Genomic DNA, 25,379 nt, shown 5'->3' with positions numbered 1-25,379 from the left:
TGCCTCAAAGCGGGGGAAGAAATCTTCGCCAGAGGGTCCTGTGCTGGGGGATACTTCGGCCGAATTATGCCCTCAAGGGGATCAGCCCTCCACCGAGCCGTAAGTAGAGAGGAGTTTTCAAGAGAAATCCTTGCTTTATATCTGAGAAAAGTAATCGAAAATTTACCTTGTAGCTCGGACCTTAGCCCTTCTTAGCAGAGCTCGTCTTCGGGGGATCTTCTTCTGGAGATGATGGAGAGCGGAATGCCTCCCCCTGCCGTACCGCCTTGCGAGGCGGGCGACCCTGAGGTATCGTCGTGGAGGGTTTCTCCGAATCCGGCAGGGCCGGAAGGTAGTCATATGGCCCCCCAAAGCCCTCCGCGTCCGGCCTTCGAAAAGGGCCATCGGACGAGTCCGGCGCCGTCTGGTGCGTGGTCAGAGGAGCTGAAGGATCTGCTAGGGCGAGCATCTATCTCGGAGGAGCACCGTGCATTGATGGGTACGGTGATTGAGAGGATTTCATCTGCGGAGAGAAGATTGCACGAGGCCGTCAGGAGTTTACTGACAGGTTTTGAGGTACGCGAAATAATGTACCCTTTTTGGACAGTTGCGCATAAATAAGATGCTCCCTGTGTAGATAGTAGCCCCTGAGACTCTGTGCGTTGTCAAAAGTGATGGCGTGCAGAGGATCATAATCCCAGGTCTAATATGCCGCCTTCATACGTAGGTGGCGAAGTGTCCGGTGGCAAGCCGGACTGATGAATTTGCCGAGCTAAAGCGGCAACTTGATGTGGCAGATGCCGACATCGCGCTTGTCAACAAGCGGTTTGACGAGGCACAAGGTATGTAATTCCTCCGACGGCACCTGGTAAGAGGAGCTTTATGCCAGTATCTTACAATGTGTGCGCTTGATGCAGATGGTGCTGCTGCCATGGAGAATCTTCGGGCGGAACTTGCCCGAGCCAAGGAGCAAGCCAGGAAAAGTGATGCGGCTACCGGAAAGGCAATTGAAGAGCTGAAAGCCGAACAGGCTGCTCACTGCCGAAGCAAGAAGGAAATGGCCGAGATGGCCGTGAAGCTGAAGAACGCTGCTGACCGTTGCAAGCTTCTTGAAAAAGAAGATCGGGCGGAACAGACGGACCTGGAGAAGGCCGTTTTCGATGCCAAGGATGCTCGCTCTGCAATGAGAGCTATGAAGGAGGAGCTGCGTCAGGTCGGGGAGATCGCGGCTGGAAAGCCCTTTATGCTGCAGAGGAAGTTCTGTGATCCTAAACATGCTCCGTTAGACCGGATGTGGAGTACGGCGGACACCTATCTGGATTTGGCAGCGAGTGCCGCAGATGCGGCCGAACACTTCCGAGATCAAGAAGATCGCGAAGTGGAAAAGCTCTTTTGGTCGCAGTTCCACAATCCGGAGCGTCCACTGTCATTAGCCGATCGTTTGGCCGAGCTAAATAGGTTGTCTGGACTCGCCATGAAGTATGTCATGAGTCATCTGTGGCCAGAGAGGCCAGAGCCGAAAAGTTATTTCAACTTAGTGCAACAGTTCCTTGGTGCGGCGCCGCATATCAATGTGATGAAGAGGTCAGCGTGCATAGAGGGTGCGCGGATGGCTCTTGCCCGTGTGAAGACATACTGGGCGGAAATGGAGGCCACCGCTGTTGCATCCCCAGACTCGGATGGAAGCCGAGTACCTGCCGAGCACTATTTTCAGGAAGTTCTGCAAGGCGCTCGTTTAATAGAGACGCAGTGCTCGAAGGATACTATATTCGAATAGCATATATTATTGTAAAACAATATTTTGATAAATTGTAGAAGATTTTTATACTTGTTCCTGCAAGTATTATAATACCTCCTGTGCGGTCGTTTAACATATATGTATATATAATCTGAAAGATAGCAGTCGTCGGCTTCAGCCCCCACGCACATAATGAGGGGGTGTTCACAGAAGGCGCATTTTCACACTCGATCCAACGTCTTGGTCCTACAAAGGAGGTGATAGCGCAGCAAACTAGGCAATCGGACTATGATGCTTTATCACTTTGACTTAGCCATAGGAGTTTGACAGTGAGGCTACTTATATAGCCCCTGGTGGCGCCTGCGCTCGCCCGAACTCGGGGTGCGTATGTGCCTGGCCGGGAAGTGGCCCTTCATTATTGCGAAGGAATCCTAAAGATTCCGGTAAGTCATCGAGTGGTTGACCAGTCTCACGCTATATCATGACAGTCAGTTTTCGGCTTTCTCTACTGAGGTGCTCGTCTGGCCGAACCGGGGCACAATCGCAGTAGTTCTCCTGGTGCCGCCTTAGCCGATAGAGCGGAACATAAGGTAGCAAAACACAGGAGCCGGGCAAACCCAACATTTGACCAAAGACATGATTCGGAGCTGATGCATATAAGGCCAAACTCGCGACGCCGAACACTCCCTAAGGTATTCGGTCTTTATGAGGGCAGGCGGGATAACGCCCTTAGTAATAAGCCCCTAGTGTCTAGGTACGCGCAAAACTCTGACGTGGCCACATGCCAAAACGCCAGCCTCCTCCTTGGTTATACCAAGAAACCAGGGGATGTGTATCAACAAGAGACAGTAAAAAAGGTTTACGCAGGGTCTTAATTTGAAAAGAATCCTTGGAATGGGTCCCTGCTGCACGTCTGCGCCTGTGTCTCCGTTGTGCCGTATCCTGGACAGGCGTAGCACGGTGTTCATCTGTAAAAGAGAGGAACTTAGTTTAGGAAAGATCGTGCCGAACATGAGTTATACTAAATAAACGAAGTATAAATCGAAATGGGTAAAATTGAGCTTTATTGTCTCTTGTTTTATATGCGCGGAGCCCCTAGTACAGGGGTATACGGCTATTAAGCTTTTATCAATTGTATGTTTATGCCGGACTCGTCTAGCCATGTCCATGGTCTTGACGACCTGTTTAGGTGTTTTGGCTGGTGAAGCTGCTTTATTGTGGGGCTGTCAAGGCAGCCGCACTGTCTTCTGCGCGGGGGAACACTCAATGTTTTCCCTTTAATGAGATGATGCCTCGTGGACCAGGCATCTTAAGCGTAAGAGATGCATAATGCGGTATTGCGTTAAAGCGGGCGAAAGCTTCGCGTCCCAGCAGTGCTTGATAGCTACTTGAGAATGGGGCGATGTGGAAAGTTAGTTGTTCGCGACGGAAGTTATCGGGGGAGCCGAACACAACTTCTAGCCGGAGAGAACCCATGCAACGGGCATCCGGGCCTGGCGTTACCCCTTGAAAGGAGGTTTTGCTATGGCAAATTTTTGTTGGGTCTATCCCATGTTGCGGATTGTGTCCTGGTATAACAGGTTTAGACCACTGCCGCCGTCCATCAGGACATTTGTAAAGTGGAGTCCGCCGATTATTGGATCTAATACCAAGGCAGTCCAGCCTGCGTTCCGGATACTTCTAGAGTAATCCTGATGGTCAAAGGTGATCGGTTTTAACAACCATTGGCGAGACTCCTTTGGGATAGGCCGTATGGCGCGTATCTCTGTTGGCGCCACTCTGTTCATCACGTGAAGTAAGTTTACTGTTTTGACTTCTTCTGGGAAATCCTTTTATTTCCTAGTGCTCTGCTTGTGGGGTTCGTCATCGTCCTCACTAGGTGTGTCGAGCCCCTTGTGTTTGGCATTGAGTTTGCCGGATTGCTTGAAAACCCAACAATCTCTGTGGGTATGGTTCGCAGGCTTCCCGGGAGTACTGTGTATTTGACATATCTTGTCCAAAATTTTGTTTAAGTTGTATAGCTCATCCCTGTTATCCTTGAGGGGCGGCTTTCTCTGATTCTGCCGCGAGCTTTTGAATCCGGCATTGACCGCCGTGCTCTTTGGGCTGTTTCCCTTATTCCGGCGCTGGTCCTTGCTGCGTCAGGGTTTTCCGTTTCCATCCCTAACTTCGGATGTACTTGGGTCGCTGGTGCTACATCTTGCCAACCAGCTGTCCTCTCCTGCGCAAAAGCGGGTCATGAGGCTTGTTAATGCGGCCATTGTTCTTGGCTTTTCTTGGCCGAGGTGTCTGGCGAGCCATTCGTCTCGAACGTTATGCTTAAAAGCTGCTAGGGCTTCGGCGTCCGGACAGTCGACTATCTGATTCTTTTTAGTAAGAAATCTGTTCCAGAATTTCTGGGCTGACTCTCCGGGCTGTTGAGTTATGTGACTGAGATCGTCTGCATCCGGAGGGCGGACATAGGTCCCTTGAAAATTTGCCCGGAAAGCATCCTCAAGCTCTTCCCAACTTCCAATGGTGTTTTCGGGAAGGCTTTTGAGCCAATGTCGGGCTGGCCCTTTAAGCTTGAGGGGTAAGTATTTTATGGCGTGGAGGTCATCTCCTCTGGCCATGTGTATGTGGAGGATATAATCCTCGATCCAGACCCCAGGGTCTGTTGTTCCATCATACGCCTCTATGTTTACGGGCTTGAATCCCGCTGGAAATTCATGGTCCAGCACCTCATCGGTGAAACATAGGGGGTGTGCGGCACCCCTGTATTTGGGTGTGCCGTGATGTTCGGATATTTGTTGTGTTGCATTGCTTACTAGAGCTTGCTTTCTTGGCCCGTAGATAGATCTGGCTGGGCCATCTTTTTGATGCGGATCCTTTGGTGGATCGTGTGCCAGCTTGTGTGCGTCGCCGCTTGCCGCTCCATGCTGGCCATGCGGTCGTCTATCCGACCGGGTGGCTTTCCTATTTTTTGACTGCGGGGGCTCTAAGGCCTCCTCGTCAAATTCAGGCAGTAGCTTTCGCTTTGGATAGCTTTTTGTGCGGCGACTGCTGCCATATTTGTCTGCGGTGTTGCGTACTTCGCTCCATCTGATTCTGAGTGCATCTTCTGCAGGTTTGAGCTTCCGCTTCTGCTTTTTCAGGCTACGCGCAGTGGCGACGAGCCCTTCGTGGAGGTTCTTCTGCTCCATGAGCCTATCTGGCGTAAGGTCGTCCGGACTGTTGTTTTCGCCGGGGACGGGTTGTTCGGTTTGTTTATCCAAGTTGCCCTGTTCGGACGGTTGCTCGATGGCATGTTCGTCGTCCGCCGGCTCGTCCTGCTCTATGGCTGGGTCTGTATGGCTGCTGTCTCTGTCGAGGCGGGGCTTGGAGTGGCGCTTACGTCACCGCTTTGATTGCTTTTCGAGTGAATGATCCCTCGTTGCATCCTTGTGTTCCTCGTCGTCGCTTCCTTTGGGTGTGTCCACCATGTATACATCATGAGATGAGGTGGCTATCCAGTGCCTTATAGGCGTTGGTTCATGTTCATCTCCTACATCGTCGTCCATACCGTCGATGTCTTCGGAGTCAAAGTCGAGCACGTCGTTTAAATTATCGACAGTGGCTACGAAGTGGGTGGTGGGTGGGCTTTGAATTTCTTAATCATCCGCATCCCAACCTTGTTGACCATAGACCGGCCAGGGCTCTCCTGATAAAGAGAGAGACTTTAGTGAATTCAGAATATCGCCGAAGGGCGAGTGCTGAAAGATGTCTGCGGCGGTGAACTCCATGATCGGCGCCCAATCGGGTTCGATCGGTAGGGGCGCGGAGGGCTCGGAGTCTGGAGAGGAGTCCGGCTCCTTGGAGTCACGGGCTTTGCAGAGAATAGGGCTGGTGTTCGGCTCGATCGCCATAGAGATTGCAGCCCCCGAGGCGGTGTCCAACCACCCATCCTCGATTGGCGCAGTTGGCTCCGAATTAAGGGTCGGAGCTGATGCGGGTGCGGCCTCCAGGGCACTGTTCGGCGGCAGAGCTAGATCATGCCCGTCGTGACAGTGCGGCGTGCTCGGCTGCGGCTCGAATCCGTCGAAGATCAAGTCTCCGCGGAGGTCCGCTGTGTAGTTTAAACTTCCAAATCTGACCTGACGGCCAGGGGCGTAGCTTTCAATCTACTCCAGATGGCCAAGCGAATTGGCCCGCAGTGCAAAGCCGCCAAATACGAAGATCTGTCCAGGGAGAAAAGTCTCACCCTGGATCGCATCGTCGTTGATGATCGGAGGAGCCATCGGGCCTAAAAGTGACGACACAGAGGAACTCTCAATGAAAGCACCAATGTCGGTGTCAAAACCGGCGGATCTCGGGTAGGTGGTCCCGAACTGTGCGTCTAGGCGGATGGTAACAGGAGGCAGGGGACACGATGTTTTACCCAGGTTTGGGCCCTCTTGATGGAGGTAAAACCCTACATCCTTCTTGATTAATATTGATGATATGGGTAGTACAAGAGTAGATTTACCACGAGATCAAGGAGGCTAAACCCTAGAAGCTAGCCTATGTATGATTGTTGTTCGTCCTACAGACTAAAACCCTCCAGTTTATATAGACACCGGAGAGGGCTAGGGTTACACAGAGTCGGTTACAATGGTAGGAGATCTACATATCCCTATCGCCAAGCTTTCTTCCACGCCAAGAAAAGTCCCTTCCGGACACGGGACGAAGTCTTCAATCTTGTATCTTCATAGTCCAGGAGTCCGGCCGAAGGTATAGTCCGGCTATCCGGACACCCCCTAATCCAGGACTCCCTCAGTCAGCCACGTGAAATAGTTTCACGGGCAGTTCATTCTGTGATTTGATTTTGTCCACATGTCAAATTTGTCAAATTTGCCGATCTTCGAGCACTTCATCCGCACAAAACTTAACCGAACTTTTAGTGGCGGGGTTAGTGAATATATGACAATGAAATCCCATCATGTACTGATGTAACATTATTGTATAATTATAAACAAACATTACCCATTGTATGCTATCACAATTCTATGGCCCCAAGTCAAGGATGCTTCAACAAGAATTCAAATATATGCCAATAATGAAGCTATAACAGCAATATGTGAAAACAGGACAGTCTGTAAAGATTTGAACATCCACCATACTTCTGTAACTCAAAAAATTCTGAACAATTAGGAAAAAATAAACATTTTGTATAAAAAGACAGTGCAAAAAGTTTCAGAACCATTCGACATTCCAGTAAAAATGTAAAATCGAGCACTACAGCCAAAGTTTTTGTTTTGCACCGCACAAACCAACAAACCAACAAGATGATGGGTTGATGAGAGCAACAACACAATGCCTCCAGAACAGATGAAAGAATGGAATAAAAAGGAACGGAGGAGAAAACAACATCTTCTGCCTCAAATGAACTTGAAAAGGCCTCTTTAGGAGAAGGGTCGAATGAAGTTGTTTGAAAACCAACAACAAAAAGAATAAGCTTGATGTGGGCTTATGTAAGACATCTCAAAATTATGAGGTGAAATCCTGCCACTGACGAAACAATATTTTGGCTTGATATCAAGAAGGATACAAGAAACTTATTCACCGGAAGGATAAAAGAAGAACTTGGGTCCTTTATGAGCACCATAAATAGCAACAATCCTTAGGGAAGGCTTTAGGTGAAATATAACCCAAGATAACTCCAATGAAGAGGTTGATGGATTTAAAATATCTCAATCTTGACAAACATGGGAATCATGAAACACAAACTCAAATTGTCAAGAGTGACATAACACCATCTCAAAAGATGAGGTAAAAAGAATTGCGCTCCGGATTGCAAGATGAAGGATGCTTGGGCTCCTCTTAAAAGAATGTTGATGAACACTTCGAGAAGGAATTAAATCCTTGATGAACCATCATGTAGAACCTTCATGAAGAACTCCGTTAAACAAAAGAATGATCAAATGGAAGGAAAGAAAAGTTGAAAACACAAGGTGATTCCTTGTACCGATTTAGATGAATCTCCGTGGTGAAATAATTGAAAAAGGTTGGAACTCCGGGAAAAAGAGAAGATGAAACAATTGAAATCAGGAATTTGATGAGCCTCCGGAATAGGGAATTGAGTTCACTCGATGAAACAAGAATAAGAATTACATTATGCTTATCCTTCACCAATTAAATTGATGACAATCAACAGATTTGACATATTACTTATTCTCGTAGAAAATATTAAGATAGATATAACATAAACTTGAGAATGTCTTCCACGAACCACCGTTAGGATTTGGAAGAACGAATAAATTGATATGTTAACCAAGGAAGAGAACTCTTGAAGGAACCACCGTAAGAATTGAAAAAGAACGAAGTAAAGGGATGAATCACCGGGTAAGAATTGTGAAATGAACGAAGATACTTGAGACAATCTAGATACATGAGAACGAAGGGATCACGACTGATTAGAGATCACTTGAACGATGCACCGGTAAGATTGGAGAATGATAACTGAAAGTTGAGAATGAATAAACCTGAATTGATGGACTCCGGATAATCAAACTGAGAAGACTCTTGAATTGCTTCGGATGGGTGAAAAGAATTCTGACAATCGAAAACAATTATGAGAGGATGGCCTCGAACTAGAACCACGAATATCTGAGAGAACGAATAAGATATGGAGGTAAAACTCTTCTTCGGTCTTCAAATGTTGAGAATGACGATGAGAAACACCACCAAGAATTATTGAGGCACTCCGGAATGAAGAATGGAAAAGGTTGAGCCAACGATGAAAATAATTTGAAACAAAATCTTGGAGAAATACATATGACTGATGATGAATCATTCTTACGTCAAACTTTGAAAAGAATTTAGGATAGCTCCGGGAAAATTAGCAGAGTCAAGTAAGATCCTAGAAAAAGACCTGTGGGTTAGGGCCCACTGAAAAGATACACCGTTGAACGATTTAAAAGAGAAATTGTGCCGGTTGAAATAAATGGCTTGAATGAGGTAACATCCTCGCAAAAGCTTGAACGAATAGAGAGTGGAAACTTGAATCTGCTGAGATATCTTCAACACTCCAGAACAATTGAATAGCGAGAAATGAATGAATATGAGGTGCACAGGCATGAGAAGGCATTGAAACGAGGAAAGGATATGATCAACAAAGCTTGACTTGAATCCACCGGAGAAGATAAGAATGATGAACTTGTAGAGCATCTTCACGAGAAGCACCGAATAAGAACATTGAAAAAAAAGAATGGAGAGACTTCCCATCAATAAAAGGATACTTGAATAAGAAATCTGAGTCCTCGAAGAAAAAGGGTGGGTGGGCGGGGAAAACCAAGACAATTTGAGACGAATGAAACAAACACCGTTGAGAATGCTTGAGTTGATCTTGCGGATGTTGAAAATGATCGGATCCACTTGAAGAGAAAACATGCTGGTTGAAAAGGATTGACATGACAATCTAGATTATCATGAAGGATTGGTAATCACATAGAAATATGAGAACACCATTTGGGGAAGGTATGGAATCAACACTTGACATTGAAGCAACTCGAAAACCACAACTCAAAACAAAACAAAGGATTGGCTTGCAGAATAAGCCAGAAGAAACATATGATAGAGATTTCGTCCGAAGTTTTCGTGGTGGGGCCCACACGGGCTCGATCGTACATCACCATCATGTACAAGGCAGTGCACATGACATACGAAGCATCCCCGAGTCAGCATAGCCAAGGACTCTTTAAGACACAACGAGACCACTGTAAAACCAACCGTGGATAGGCGGACCACTAGACGTCGAACCCCAATTTTATATCATACCTCTGTCGGAAAGATATCCTAAGAGCTACTTGAATTCCCACTTATAAACTCCCGAAACTTTCCCGGTTATGCAATCAGGTGTTGGGGATACAGGGGAAGCATAATATCTCACCCAAAACTAACAAATCCTACATCCAGCTGTATCAATCCTTCAACACATAACCAAGAAACCTTCAGAAATCATTTACCTCAACCTTCGAAAAGCATCAGTCATACGAGTTATGGCAATACACCCGAACTCCCGCCCCAGTACTGGGTGGCGTCGAGGTTATCTCACCAACAACTGCATAAAAGATATTTTTGATGTCGGCGAAACTCAGGTATTCCAGAACTGCAACGATAAAATTGTGACGACAACACCTTGGAGCTCAACTCCCCGGGACACTGCCACAACCCATAAATGTCAGGAGGCACCAAGAACAATGTTCTCATAACAAAACCATCGGAACAATTCCAAGATACCCGCGTGATCCTAAATTTTTTAGTGAAATTTGAGAAGAGAAGAGTCAAAACTCTACGTCAGGATGCCTCACCAGAGCGACGAAAGGACCGAGGAGTAAAAGAATCCTACTCTCCGATATATATAATCCTAAGACTCAAAACATTTTTCTAAACTCAACAACGCCAACGATTCGATCAAGCAGGGGGGGCTCCTAAAGTCGGGGAAGGCTCTGATACCAACTTGTAACTCCCTCGATGCGTCTATATCTCCCACGTGTCGAAGCACGACTTAGAGGCATAACTGCATTGAAAGCAATGTCGCAAGTGAGGTAATCTTTGCAAACAACCCATGTAATACATAAAGGGAAAGAGATACATAGTTGGCTTACAATCGCCACTTCACACAATACATGAATAAAGCATTACATCATCCAGATACAATCAAGGTCCGACTACGGAACCAAAATAAAAGAAGAATACCCCAAAAGCTACACAGATCCCCGATCGTCCCAACTAGGCTCCACTACCGATCAACTGAAAAACGGAAACAACATAACGAACACGGTCTTCATCAAGCTCCTCCTTGAGCTCGGTTGCATCACCTGCACGGTATCGTCGGCACCTGCAAACTGGTTTTGGAAGTATCTGTGAGTCACGGGGACTCAGCAATCTCACACCCTCGCGATCAAGACTATTTAAGCTTAAAGGTAGGGAAAGGTATGTGAGGTGGAGCTGCAGCAAGAACTAGCATATATGGTGGCTAACTTACACAAATGAGAGCGAGAAGAGAAGGCAAAGGCACGATCAGCAAACTATGATCAAGAAGTGATCCTAGAACAACCTACGATCAAGCATAACACGAGACCGTGTTTTCTTCCCGGACTCCGCCGAAAAGAGACCATCACGGCTACACATGCGGTAGATGCATTTTAATTAAGTTAAGTTTTAGGTTCTCTACAACCGGACATTAACAAATTCCCATCTGCCCATAACCACGGGCACGATTTTCGAAAGATCAAATCCCTACAGGGGTGTCCCTTCTTAGCCCATCACAAGCTCTCACAGTCAACGAAGGATATTCCTTCTCCCAAGACAATCCGATCAGACTCGGCATCCTGGTTACAAGACATTTCGACAATGGTAAAACAAGACCAGCAAAGCCACCCAGATGTGCCGACAAATCCCGATAGGAGCTGCACATATCTCGTTCTCAGGGCACACCAGATGAGCCAGACGTCGGGTGGGCCAGCCCAAAGTTGCCCCTGGTAGCTCCGGACATCGCTCAGTTTGGACCAACACTCAGAGGAGCACTGGCCCGGGGGTTTAAATAAAGATGACCCTTGGGCAGGCCTACCCAAGGGAAAGAAAAGGCTAGGTGGCAAATGGTAAAACCGATGTTGGGCCTTGCTGGAGGAGTTTTATTCAAGGCGAACTGTCAAGGGGTTCCCATTATAACCCAACCGTGTAAGGAACGCAAAATCAAGGAACATAACACTGGTATGACGGAAACTAGGGCGGCAAGAGTGGAACAAAACACTAGGCATAAGGCTGAGCCTTCCACCCTTTACCAAGTATATAGATGCATTAATATAATAAGAGATATTGTGATATCCCAACAACAATCCATGTTCCAACATGGAACGAACTCCAATCTTCACCTGCAACTAACAATGCTATAAGAGGGGCTGAGCAAAGCGGTAACATAGCCAAACAATGGTTTGCTAGGACAAGGTGGTTAGAGGCTTGGCTTAAGAATATGGGAGGCATGATAAGCAAGTGGTAGGTATCGCAGCATAGGCATAGCAAAAGAGCGAGCATCTAGCAAGCAAAGATAGAAGTGATTTCGAGGGTATGGTCATCTTGCCTGCAAAGTTCTCCGAGAATACGAAAGCTTGATCCTCGTAAACGTACTCAATGGGCTCCTCGAACACGAACTCGTCTCCCGGCTCTACCCAAAGCAAAAACACAAGCAAAGGGGAACACAATCAACCACGTGCAATGCTCAAGCAACATGATGCAAAACACGACATGATATGCGGGATGGGATATGCGATGCATATGCATGCTTCAGAAAGGAATGATTGAACTTGGCCTCAACTTGGAAATCCAAGAGTTCCACTGGAAAGAGGAGTTGATTTCGGTTGAAATAGATATAAAGATCACCGGAATCGGATGCACGGTTTGGAAATGACAAGCAAAACAAATATGGCAACGGTCTGCGATTAACAACACGTGGCCATCTAAATGCATCAAGATAAATAAGCTACTGCACTCAAACATAGCAACAAAATACGTGGCAGGGGTCCACTCAAGATGCTTGACAAAAGATGAACACTGAGCTACGGCTAATTCACTCAATAGTAGGTTCAAACAAGCATGGCAAAAGAGCAAACGATAACAGGTTACAGACTTAGTGAAATTAGCAACATGTCAGGAATTTAACATCAGGAAGCAATTTTTAGAGCACTATAACTACATGCTACAGGAACATATCATGGCAAAGCAAGGAATGGCATGAAACTACTCAAAGCATACAACAAAAGTCCCTTACTGACCATAAGCCAAAAAGGGATCAGAAAATACAATTGTAACCACGTGAACATAGCAATTAATGATAACAGATTCAGACTTAGTGAAAAACTGGAACATGGCAAAACAGATATCAAGTAGGCATGTTTACGAGCTCGATGCACTCACCACGAGGTATTGCATGATAAATTAATCATACACCCAGCAAGCAGACATGTAGCGACCCGACCCGAATGGATCAAGTCTCTGTGCTTATGTGTCATCCCTGGATCAGTATACTGACACACACAGTACTCGAAGGATTTATAACAGAGGTAAATCACATGTATAAAGTAACGTAAATACTATTACCTCAATCCATATAGCGGAAGCAACAAGTTTGTGGATTCCCATCAACACCAACGGCAAAGTTGAGTGTAGAAATCGTAACCCTAACGTAACACTTACTCGTCGTAAGAAACCTGCAACATAAGACGTTGCAGCCCGAAACGGGTCAGTACATTGAATGTACTGGCAAATTCACACCATAGACAATGATGAACAATGGCTATCACTACATGCATATTTGGCTGGTGGAAAAGCTCTATGGTTATAAGGTTTTTGCGTAAAGCCAATTTTTCCCTACTGCAAAGGAATAAATTTATTTAACTATCATGGTGGTTGTGAAACATTGAGAATGGTTGACAGCATTCTCAATCCCAATTAAAAATTATTAAAACCCAACAACATTAATTAGAAGTAACATGTTGAGATTCACAATGATATTCAAGTACTAGATACTCAAGTTGTCCATAACCGGGGACACGGCTAACCATGATTAGTTTGTACACTCTGCAGAGGTTTGCGCACTTTTCCCCACATGACTCGATCGCCTCCGTTTGTTTTCTCGCACTACATGGTGTTTGAGAAACGGATGACCGAGACATAGTCTTTCAGAAGCGCTAGCACCTTACATGTGGGGTAGACTGTACCACCTACAACCCCTACATATGCTAGTCCACCCCGTAAGAGTTCGCACAACTTAGTCAACTACGCCAGAGCCCATAGTAGCATGTGGCTGCACACGGAAGTTTCTAGCATGAAAGATCTTATGATCCCTTTGAGCCTGGGTGGCGGTCCGAAAAAAACAGGCAAGTCCTGATAGACATCAGGTGCCTCAATCCACCCAGATGTGTGTTTAAGTTGCCACCTTAGATAAACCATTAAAATTATCAATCTCACATCTGTCATGGATATCACTCACCCAATCCACGTCTACTAGTATAGCATGGCATAATAGGCAAACGTAGAAGTAACTCCCAAGGTTTCATAATAATATAGGTAATAGGTACTACCTCATCTACTTCCCATCCCACAATTTAATTAGATCCTAATCATGCAATGTGAGGGGATTGATCTAATGCAATAAAACATGGGTTGTAGAAAAGGTATGATCAAAGTGTGAACTTGCCTGCAATGTTGATGAAGATGATTCGCACTTAAAACTCTTGATAGATCTACTCGTCACACTCCGGTCAATCTATCATAAGCAAACAATAGTAACCAAACAATAAGTACTCATCTAATGCACAAGTAAAACTCGAACGAGGGAACGAACCAGATAGTTCAACTTAAGAACTCCGGTTGCAAAGAAAGAACGAACCGAACAAAGAAACGAAAAAAAAACGGCGGAAGAAAACAACTCGGTTCTAGCAAGTTGAAACTAGGTCAAATTTTTACAGTAGCAAAAACTTGTTCAAGTTGATTAGACGGAACGGCGGTTTCGAGACGAAACTCCAGGCGCTTGAATCACCTGATTCCGATAAACGAGCGAGAAGATAAACTAGAACGAAGATCGGATCTGAGATCGCGATCGCGGAATAAATCCGACGGGAAGAAAAAGAAGAACGGTTAAACGAACGGACGTTCGTTAACCTAGAAGAATCCGGTGATCACGTTCGTTAGGAGGAACGGTCCGGCGAACGGTCCAAAGGCAACTAAATCGGAAAAGAAGACTAATCCGATCTAGGGTTTCGGAGAAGAAAACCGAAACGAAAAACCGATCTAGAAAACGAATCGGAAGAGAAGAAAAGAATCAGAACGATTGGAAGAAAACGATCCGAGGAAAAGAGACGCGGGGCAACCTCGGCGAACGGGGCTCCGGCAGCGGCGTAGGGCGGCGGCGGCGTGGGCAAGGTGCGGCGGCGGCGCGGGTGTGGGGTGGCGCGGGGCGGTGTAGGGCGCGGGGCGGGGTGCGGTGGAGGGCTTGGGGCTTGGGGTTTGATTTGATGTGTTTAGAGGGGGGGGGTGTTGGGGTATTTATATTGGGGAGGGGAGAGGAGACTTGGGGTAGGGGACAAGAAATAGAGTAGGAATAGGAAAGAAAAAGAGGAAAGGAGTAGGACTAGGAATACGAAACAAAGAAAAAAGGGGCAAGGGGCTACCCTAGAATCCTTTTAGGATTCGTAGAGCAAGAGGCGGCGGCCTGGGGCGCTCCTGGCGCCTGGCGCTGCGCTGCGCGCAGGGAGGCTGCGGCTTGGCTTGGGCCTTTGGCCCGGCTGGGCCTTGGTCCAGTTTTTTTTTGAAACGGTTTCGCGCGCAGAAAAACACAGAAAAATAAAATCTAAACGGGCTCCAAAATTAATAAAGTAAATTTTCCCCGACTCCTAAAAATGAGTCGAACAAAATGAACTTTTCTCCGGACCTAAAATGCAATTTTTGAAAACGCGCATTTTTCCCTATCCAAATAAAATGCAAATAAAACTCCGGCAGAACCAAAGTTTGACCTATTTATTAAATCTTCATTTTTCCTCAATTTTGGGAAAGTCATATTATTCCCTCTCTCATATTTTTGATCACGGAAAAATTATTGAAGATAAAATAAATAAATCAAATGATCCTCTTTTCAAATTCGAGAAAACTCTCAAATATGAAAATAACGAAATCTCCAACTCTCTCCGAAGGTCCTTGAGTTGCGTCAAATTTCTAGCATCGACCAAAATACAAGAAAATAAGATAAGCATGATGATCTAATGTATAACATTCCAAATTGAAAATAAATTCAAAAGAACTTTGAATTTAATTCTTTGAAACTCCCAACTCATATTTCATATAATTTGAAGAAGTCATTTTATCTTCTCTCGTGAAAATCATTGAGTCGCATAAAGTTTCAGAATTGGAAAAATATTTCCCAATGGAATTCAAATATTTTTCAAACACCCTTTTCATTTTAAATGGAAGAAGTCATGTCATCTTCTCTCTAGGGTTTTGTGTTGAAAAGAATTTGAATTCATGGAGATCGGAAAGCAAATATGAAAGTTTGGGAATGTCCTTTTATTCCCTCTCATTTAACTTTCAAAAGTTTCAAATTCACTCACTTTCAGACAATCAATCAAACAGTCAATCAAATCTATCTATTTATTATAACATTCCAAAATTTAGAATTTTGGGATGTTACAAACCTACCACCCTTAAAAGGAATCTCGTCCTCGAGATTCGGAGAGGCTAGCAAGAAAAGGTTAGGGTTTGGGGGGTCTCCTCAAATTCCATCAATCTTCACCGGGGTCTGGGGTGCTACCACCCTTAGAATCATTGTTATGGTTTCATCAAATCTCATATACTCCATCCTTATTCTTGACAGGGCCGGTCTTCTCAGATCTTCAGGATAATTCCTTATCCGGGCTCTTCCGGTAGTGGCATAACCTTTTCCTCAATTCTTTTGTCCTTTCCTCTTGGTAAGGTTATTTCGGGACTGGGTCTTCTTAGCTGACGGGTCTGGCGCCAAAACTAAACAACTATCGATATCTCATGGTGGTCAACAATGTATGGTTTCTCCTGCAGGAAATGGGTCTGGGTTGATCCTCACCGTATAACCTACGATTGACAACAACTGCCGTGTACAAGGGAAAATGCTTATACCATTCTAAGGTTTATACAAGGTTTTGATCGTCGTCTCTCCACTATAGGTAAGTCACTCAGATTTACCATCCCACATAGCAAGGCGAATAATAAGAGTAAGTCGGTATGGTGACCAATCCATCCCGCACCCAAATCATTACCTTGTATACAGTTTAGCGAATCTCGCATTCTAACACTCGGTCATCCTCACAAGCATTGCAGAATTTCTCTTGTCGACGAACCAAGTTCGGATAAATCCATAGATTCTGCAAGCCAAACAAACATCTATCATTCCTTCACAACTCTCAGGTTTTGCGTTACTCCTACAAAATCGTCCGTCGATAAAATCGTAACTTCTTCCAGGGTTTTTCCTTCAGCAATAATGTGCTTGCTTCTTGGCAGGTCTTGGGGCCTGTGGGTTATGGCCCATCTCATCACTTGTAATCCTTGAACCTATCATCGGGCAACTGATCATTATTCCAACTTCCAACTTCCTAGTATTCTTAAATCCATCCAATTGTACTGTCTTCGTTCCGTCTTTTGGCACCAAACTAGGACATGATTACTCAGACTCATCATGGAATTTTCCATTGATCCATATCATACCTCCTTTATATCCAATAGTACTTCATCTCTTCATTCTCGTGGGATATCCCTCATACCGAGATTTTATACTCATGAAGTCCATATTCCACTTCGTGGAACATCATTATCCTTTCCGCGGTCAAGCATCCTTACATGGGAATATTGGCCATCTCTGCATGGCACTTCTTCAACTGGGAAATGTGAAACACATCCTGAACTCCTGACAGTCCTTCGGGTAACTCCAACTTGTAGGCCACTTCTCTCATACGCTCCAAAACTCGGTATGGTCCTACAAATCTCGGGGCTAACTGTCCCTTAACTCCAAATCGTTTAACTCCTCGCAGAGGGGTCACACGAAGACATGTTCTGTCTCCAATTTCATAGACTACCTCCTTGCGTTTTTTTGAGTCTACATAACTCTTCTGCCTGGACTGAGCTACCTTCAGTCTATCTCGAATCAACTTAACATTCTCGTCTGACTCCTTGATCACATTTGGTCCAAACAACTGACGGTCTCCAACTTCATCCTACATACTCTTGGGGCATCACACATATCGAGACAAAACTCGTATTCATTTTGTCCGAAATCCACTCAGTGGAGTATCCTTATCTTTTCCAAGGGTCAACGGTTCTTACAGGGTACTACCACCCTTAAAATGCTCCAATATTTTATAGACCATATTTCTCATATCCTCAAAAATGGTCAACATCTTTCCTCATAGAGTAACTCATAAAATCCAAATCAGTACCAACACTGCTAACTTTATTGATTCTCAAATTATTACAATCTCCTATTTTTCCATTACATGCCTCAACTCAACACCTCAATATAAAGGAAAATGTCCTCACTACTACGACTATATTTCTTCTGGTACAAACTCAACTATTTATCACAAGTCTCCTTCTCCTTCGGACAATCTCTGGCAAAGTGCCCTGCTTTATTACAATGGAAACATATTACATCTGACAAGTTTCAAGGTTTCCTTTTTGGGCAACTGCTGAGGTAGTGCCCTGACTCCTTGCACCTGTAACAGGTGATATGACTCAGGTTCCTCCTGGGCTCCAATCGGTTTCTCTTCCTGGACTTCTTCATTCCAATTAGGGCTTCTATCTCCTATGGGTCATATTCTACTTCATCTGTCGGGAATTCTACTAGATCCCCATTCAAACAATTTTGGGAGATGTGTCCTTCTTCTCCACATGAATAGCATGACTTGGTGTAAGGTTTAATTGGGTCTTCTTTAGGCGTGTCCTCCATCACAGCTTTTTCTAAAATTTCCATGAGGGCTCCTTTCATTACTTCTTTCTTCTACTGGATGGTTCGTTGTACCATGGGGTAAATGTAACACATAGCAGGATAGTGGGTAGTCCCTTCACACAAGAAACAAGTAATCTGCCTATTTGGGCATTCTTCAACTGGGTGACTTCCTTCACAATTAGGGCATTTATCCTTGTGTTCTTTATGGGTGTGTCCTATTTCTCCACAAATCTTGCATGCACAAGGTTTTCTTCATATCCTTTCCATAAGGTTTCAACTTCTGGGACACAAACCGAGACTTTGGCAAAGTCAACTTAAATTCTTTCCAAGTGGTTACTCCTTGCCATCCATTCATGGTTTGGTACATCCTCCACCAAGTAGCAGCACCTCTTTCAAAGCACAGAAGAGCATGCTGGGTCATATCATGTCCAACTATAGGGTTATTCTCCATGTGATCTTCCATGTTCTAAATCCATCGGTCTGTCTCCAATTGACTCATCGGTCCAGAAAATACAAGCTCATCTCCATTCATCCTCTATTGGGTCCATGGGTTTTGGGGTGAGATAAGAGAGATAGAGAGGAATGCACACAATACAAACAATGGTTTTGAAAAGACAGATTTTTATTATGGCTGTCGAAAAACATCAAACAAATGACAGCTCACAATCGTCGCATCTAACGTAGGTGTATAGCAGGGGTTTGGTCTTCTAAAGGTCAATAAATCTCCAACATCTCCAAACTCTTCAAGCCTTGTTCGTGCCTCCAATGGCTTCTTCCAATCATGCTTATCCTTCTCAAATTCTTTTGCCAGGTCAACTCTTGTGACGCGAAGTCTCTCATGACATCCTTTAATATTCCGGAGTTGCATTTCAAACTTCTGGTTTCAATCATCCTTCATGGTCATACTGTCCTTCAGTTCTTGACAATTCTCCGGTATCTCGAGGTTGTAGCTCCTCCAGCTTGGCTACTCTCATCTTCAGGATCCTGAGTTCCTCATGAAATACTTCCTTGTCTAATACGACTTCCTGGAGCTCCACCTTAAACTTCTTGATGTACTACTCCAGATCGTGGTGATACACCGGCTAGGGCTAAAACTTCATCTTTTGCTGATGGCTGCTCCATCAACCTTCTACCATCCAATCCTTTCTGATGACATGCATCCTTAACTCAGCACGGTGACAATAGCATTAGCGGGTGATGACATCATGGATAGCCGTGGTTGTCATTTCCATGAGCTATCTCTCCATAGTTGATATCTCCTGCCTTAGGGTTTTGACAAATCCTTGAGTTCTTAACTCTACATGCTCCGGTCTTTCTCCAACACACCTTGATCTCGGGCATTGACAACTTCCATTGTCTGCCAAGTTCCATAAGGGTAGCATTCCTAGGTCATACAAATCTGGAAATTCTACAGAGCCTTCCAATTCTCCTAGTCTTCAGAGTCTTCAACAACTTTAGTTTCCATTATCATAATGTATGGTAAAATCCTCTTAATTCCGAATTGTCTTACTAGTCTGATATCCTGTACTTCTTGGAGTGGTCTCATCAGTCGAATCTTCGTGGGGTCAAAAAGGGAAAGGGGTATGGTCTCGCTAAAAGAATTTTTGAATAAGCTCAGAAGAGAAGAGAGGTAAAAGATCTTTTTGAAAGGGAAAGTTGTAGAGAAAAATCTTTGCTATGGGCTTGCCAGTTTCTAGGGTCACGTCCTACAGTCAACATGTGCTCTGATACCATCTTGTAGCGACCCGACCCGAATGGATCAAGTCTCTGTGCTTATGTGTCATCCCTGGATCAGTATGCTAACACACACAGTACTCGAAGGATTTATAACAGAGGTAAATCACATGTATAAAGTAACGTAAATACTATTACCTCAATCCATATAGCGGAAGCAACAAGGTTGTGGATTCCCATCAACACCAACGGCAAAGTTGAGTGTAGAAATCGTAACCCTAACGTAACACTTACTCGTCGTAAGAAACCTTCAACATAAGACGTTGCAGCCCGAAACGGGTCAGTACATTGAATGTACTGGCAAATTCACACCATAGAGAATGATGAACAATGGCTATCACTACATGCATATTTAGCTGGTGGAAAAGCTCTATGGTTATAAGGTTTTTGCGTAAAGCCAATTTTTCCCTACTGCAAAGGAATAAATTTATTTAACTATCATGGTGGTTGTGAAACATTGAGAATGGTTGACAGCATTCTCAATCCCAATTAAAAATTATTAAAACCCAACAACATTAATTAGAAGTAACATGTTGAGATTCACAATGATATTCAAGTACTAGATACTCAAGTTGTCCATAACCGGGGACACGGCTAACCATGATTAGTTTGTACACTCTGCAGAGGTTTGCGCACTTTTCCCCACATGACTCGATCGCCTCCGTTTGTTTTCTCGCACTACATGGTGTTTGAGAAACGGATGACCGAGACATAGTCTTTCAGAAGCGCTAGCACCTTACATGTGGGGTAGACCGTACCACCTACAACCCCTACATATGCTAGTCCACCCCGTAAGAGTTCGCACAACTTAGTCAACTACGCCAGAGCCCATAGTAGCATGTGGTTGCACACGGAAGTTTCTAGCATGAAAGATCTTATGATCCCTTTGAGCCTGGGTGGCGGTCCGAAAAAAACAGGCAAGTCCTGATAGACATCAGGTGCCTCAATCCACCCAGATGTGTGTTTAAGTTGCCACCTTAGATAAACAATTAAAATTATCAATCTCACATCTGTCATGGATATCACTCACCCAATCCACGTCTACTAGCATAGCATGGCATAATAGGCAAATGTAGAAGTAACTCCCAAGGTTTCATAATAATACAGGTAATAGGTACTACCTCATCTACTTCCCATCCCACAATTTAATTAGATCCTAATCATGCAATGTGAGGGGATTGATCTAATGCAATAAAACATGGGTTGTAGAAAAGGTATGATCAAAGTGTGAACTTGCCTGCAATGTTGATGAAGATGATTCGCACTTAAAACTCTTGATAGATCTACTCATCACACTCCGGTCAATCTATCGTAAGCAAACAATAGTAACCACACAATAAGTACTCATCTAATGCACAAGTAAAACTCGAACGAGGGAACGAACCAGATAGTTCAACTTAAGAACTCCGGTTGCAAAGAAAGAACGAACCAAACAAAGATACGGGAAAAAACGGCGAAAGAAAACAACTCGGTTCTAGCAAGTTGAAACTAGGTCAAATTTTTACAGTAGCAAAAACTTGTTCAAGTTGATTAGACGGAACGGCGGTTTCGAGACGAAACTCCAGGCGCTTGAATCACCTGATTCCGATAAACGAGCGAGAAGATAAACTAGAACGAAGATCGGATCTGAGATCGCGATCGCGGAATAAATCCGACGAGAAGAAAAAGAAGAACGGTTAAACAAACGGACGTTCGTTAACCTAGAAGAATCCGGTGATCACATTCGTTAGGACGAACGGTCCGGCGAACGGTCCAAAGGAAACTAAATCGGAAAAGATGACTAATCCGATTTAGGGTTTCGGAGAAGAAAACCGAAATGAAAAACCGATCTAGAAAACGAATTGGAAGAGAAGAAAAGAATCGGAATGATTAGAAGAAAACGATCCGAGGAAAAGAGATGCAGGGCAACCTCGGCGAACGGGGCTCCAGCGGCGGCGTAGGGCGGCGGCGGCGTGGGCAAGGTGCGGCGGCGGCGCGGGCAAGGTGCGGCGGCGGCGCGGGTGTGGGGTGGCGCGGGGCGGTGTAGGGCGCGGGGCGGGGTGCGGTGGAGGGCTTGGGGCTTGGGGCTTGGGGTTTGATTTGATGGGTTTAGAGGGGGGGGGTGTTGGGGTATTTATATTGGGGAGGGGAGAGGAGACTTGGGGTAGGGGACAAGAAATAGAGTAGGAATAGGAAAGAAAAAGAGGAAACGGAGTAGGACTAGGAATACGAAACAAAGGAAAAAGGGGCAAGGGGCTACCCTAGAATCCTTTTAGGATTCGTAGAGCAAGAGGCGGCGGCCTGGGGCGCTCCTGGCGCCTGGCGCTGCGCTGCGCGCAGGGAGGCTGCGGCTTGGCTTGGGCCTTTGGCCCGGCTGGGCCTTGGTCCAGTTTTTTTTAAACGGTTTCGCGCGCAGAAAAACACAGAAAAATAAAATCTAAACGGGCTCCAAAATTAATAAAGTAAATTTTCCCCGACTCCTAAAAATGAGTCGAACAAAATGAACTTTTCTCCGGACCTAAAATGCAATTTTTGAAAACGCGCATTTTTCCCTATCCAAATAAAATGCAAATAAAACTCCGGGAGAACCAAAGTTTGACCTATTTATTAAATCTTCATTTTTCCTCAATTTTGGGAAAGTCATATTATTCCCTCTCTCATATTTTTGAGAACGGAAAAATTATTGAAGATAAAATAAATAAATCAAATGATCCTCTTTTCAAATTCGAGAAAACTCTCAAATATGAAAATAACGAAATCTCCAACTCTCTCCGAAGGTCCTTGAGTTGCGTGAAATTTCTAGGATCGACCAAAATACAAGAAAATAAGATAAGCATGATGATCTAATGTATAACATTCCAAATTGAAAATAAATTCAAAAGAACTTTGAATTTAATTCTTTGAAACTCCCAACTCATATTTCATATAATTTGAAGAAGTCATTTTATCTTCTCTCGTGAAAATCATTGAGTCGCATAAAGTTTCAGAATTGGAAAAATATTTCCCAATGGAATTCAAATATTTTTCAAACACCCTTTTCATTTTAAATGGAAGAAGTCATGTCATCTTCTCTCTAGGGTTTTGTGTTGAAAAGAATTTGAATTCATGGAGATCGGAAAGCAAATATGAAAGTTTGGGAAAGTCCTTTTATTCCCTCTCATTTAACTTTCAAAAGTTTCGAATTCACTCACTTTCAGACAATCAATCAAACAGTCAATCAAATCTATCTATTTATTATAACATTCCAAAATTTAGAATTTTGGGATGTTACAAGACATGGCATAGAAGCTAGACATGGCAAGAACAACAACATATCATGCATGGATCAACAACAACAAGCTCGGCAAAATTGCTAAACATGTTAACAATCTGCCAGGAACATTTTATAGCAAAAGTAGAACTCGATTTGAGTCAAGCTAGGGTGCTCCATAATTGCAAACAAAGACTTGGATGGATAGAGCACCAATATATCTACAAAAACATCCTTACTGATCATGCTCAAAAGATGCGCGGATCACTCGAAAACAACATGAACATATGGCATAAAAATAATAACAGGACAAAGACTTATAATATTTCTAAGTCCCTGAAATCAGCAACATTGAGTAAGCTACTTTGCATGCTTGTGCTAGTCACCACAGAGATCACAAAAATACATGGCATACACCCCTGTAAAGATGGCATGGAATACTCCAAAACACATGTGGAGCTCAGGATCATAGCATGCACACATTAATCATGGCAAAAATGACAAAAGTGCATTTGCTGATATGAATCTGAAACTAACATCACATAGCCCTCTTCCAACAGCATTTCGGGCATCAAGATGAGCTCAAATGAAAATGATGCAATGAGATGAAATGGAGTACTCATCGAGACGAACATTTTGATATGCTACACGCACGAATCGGAGCCACGGTGACGAAGTTATGCACTGATGAAGATAGCGAAAATCTAGGGTTTCAGGGAGAAAAAGTCAACCGAGTTCGTCCAGATCCAGATCCGGATCTCGCCGGAAACACTGTAGCAGTTCGCCGAGTTGGGTCGCCGGCCGGAGACGAGGAAGAGGCGGGGAGGCGAGGTGGTGGTGCGGCCATGGCGAGGTCGGGCGGCGCCGGAGACGGAGGAGGGGCCGGGGCGGGCTCCGGCAGGTGCCGCGATGGCACGCGGGCTCGGCGGCAGTGGGTGGCTCCGACGATGAGGGTCGGTGGTGGCGGGGCGCCGACTCCCTGGCAGCGCGCGAGGATCCCGGCGCGGGACGGCGGCTCGGGCCCGCGGGGGCTGGAGACGGGCATCGGCAGGCCGCGCGGATGGGACGGCGGAGGACGGTGATGTGGCCGGCGCGGATTGGCTGAGGCCGCACAGTGGACGCTTCCGCCGGCGGGCGGACATGTCAGGCGGCGCGAGAGGAGCGGGGGTTAGGGTTCATCCGTGAAAAATTCGGGGAGGCACACATATATATAGGTAGAGGGAGCTAGGAGAGTCCAAATGAGGTGCAGTTTTCGGCCACACGATCGTGATCGAACGATCTAGATGATGGAGGGGGTTTAGGTGGGTTTTGGGCCACTTTGGAGGGGTGTTGGGCTGCAACACACACGAGGCCTTTTCGGTCCCTCGGTTAACCGTAGGAGTATCAAACAAAGTCCAAATGGCACGAAACTTGAGAGGCGGTCTACCGGTAGTAAACCAAGGCCGCTTGGCAAGTCTCGGTCCAATCCGAGAACGTTTAACACCTGCACACGAAAAGAGGTAGAAAGGGACACCGGGTGACATAGGAGCGCCGGATTGCAAAACGGACAACAGGGAAAATGCTCGGATGCATGAGACGAACATGTATGCAAATGAAATGCACATGATGACATGATATGAAATGCATGACACACCAGCAATGACAAGGCAACAACAACGAATAACTGGAAGACACCTAGCACATTGGTCTCGGGGCGTCACACTCGCGCTCATGTATTGCGTGAAAGTTTATGAGTTTGAGATTACTAAAGTATGAAACAATTGCTTGGCTTGTCATCGGGGTTGTGCATGATGAGAGCATCCTTGTGTGACGAAAATGAAACATGACTAAACTATATGATTTTGTAGGGATGAACTTTCTTTGGCCATGTTATTTTGAGAAGATATAATTGCTTAATTAGTATGCTTGAAGTATTATTATTTCTATGTCAATATGAACTTTTGTCTTGAATCTTATGGATCTGAATATTCATACGACAATTAAGAAGAATCACATTGAAATTATGCCAAGTAGCACTCCGCATCAAAAATTCTGTTTTTATCATTTACCTACTCGAGGACGAGCAGGAATTAAGCTTGGGGATGCTTGATATGTCTCCAACGTATCTATAATTTTTGATTGCTCCATGCTATATTATCTACTGTTTTAGACAATATTGGGCTTTATTATCCACTTTTATATTATTTTTGGGACTAACCTATTAACCGGAGGCCCAGCCCAGATTTGCTGTTTTTTTT

General features: G+C 44.9%; 1 protein-coding gene across 1 annotated transcript in view; it reads right to left on the bottom strand.

The window, feature by feature from the left end:
- LOC125547081 (uncharacterized) overlaps positions 1-24,284 on the bottom strand; it is a 44,581-nt gene extending 20,297 nt beyond the window's left edge. The window contains exon 1 of the mRNA XM_087515784.1: positions 23,915-24,284. Within this exon, the coding sequence (XP_087371910.1) occupies positions 23,915-24,284 (370 nt within the window). The remainder of the gene's footprint in view (positions 1-23,914) is intronic.
- Positions 24,285-25,379: the final 1,095 nt, after the last annotated feature.

This window comes from Triticum urartu, chromosome 3A (assembly GCF_056163025.1).
Source record: "Triticum urartu cultivar PI428250 chromosome 3A, HENAU_Tu73, whole genome shotgun sequence".
NCBI classification, from domain to species: Eukaryota; Viridiplantae; Streptophyta; class Magnoliopsida; order Poales; family Poaceae; genus Triticum; species Triticum urartu.
The sequence above is the reverse complement of the archived record's forward strand: the minus strand, read 5'-3'. Positions and strand labels throughout refer to the sequence as shown.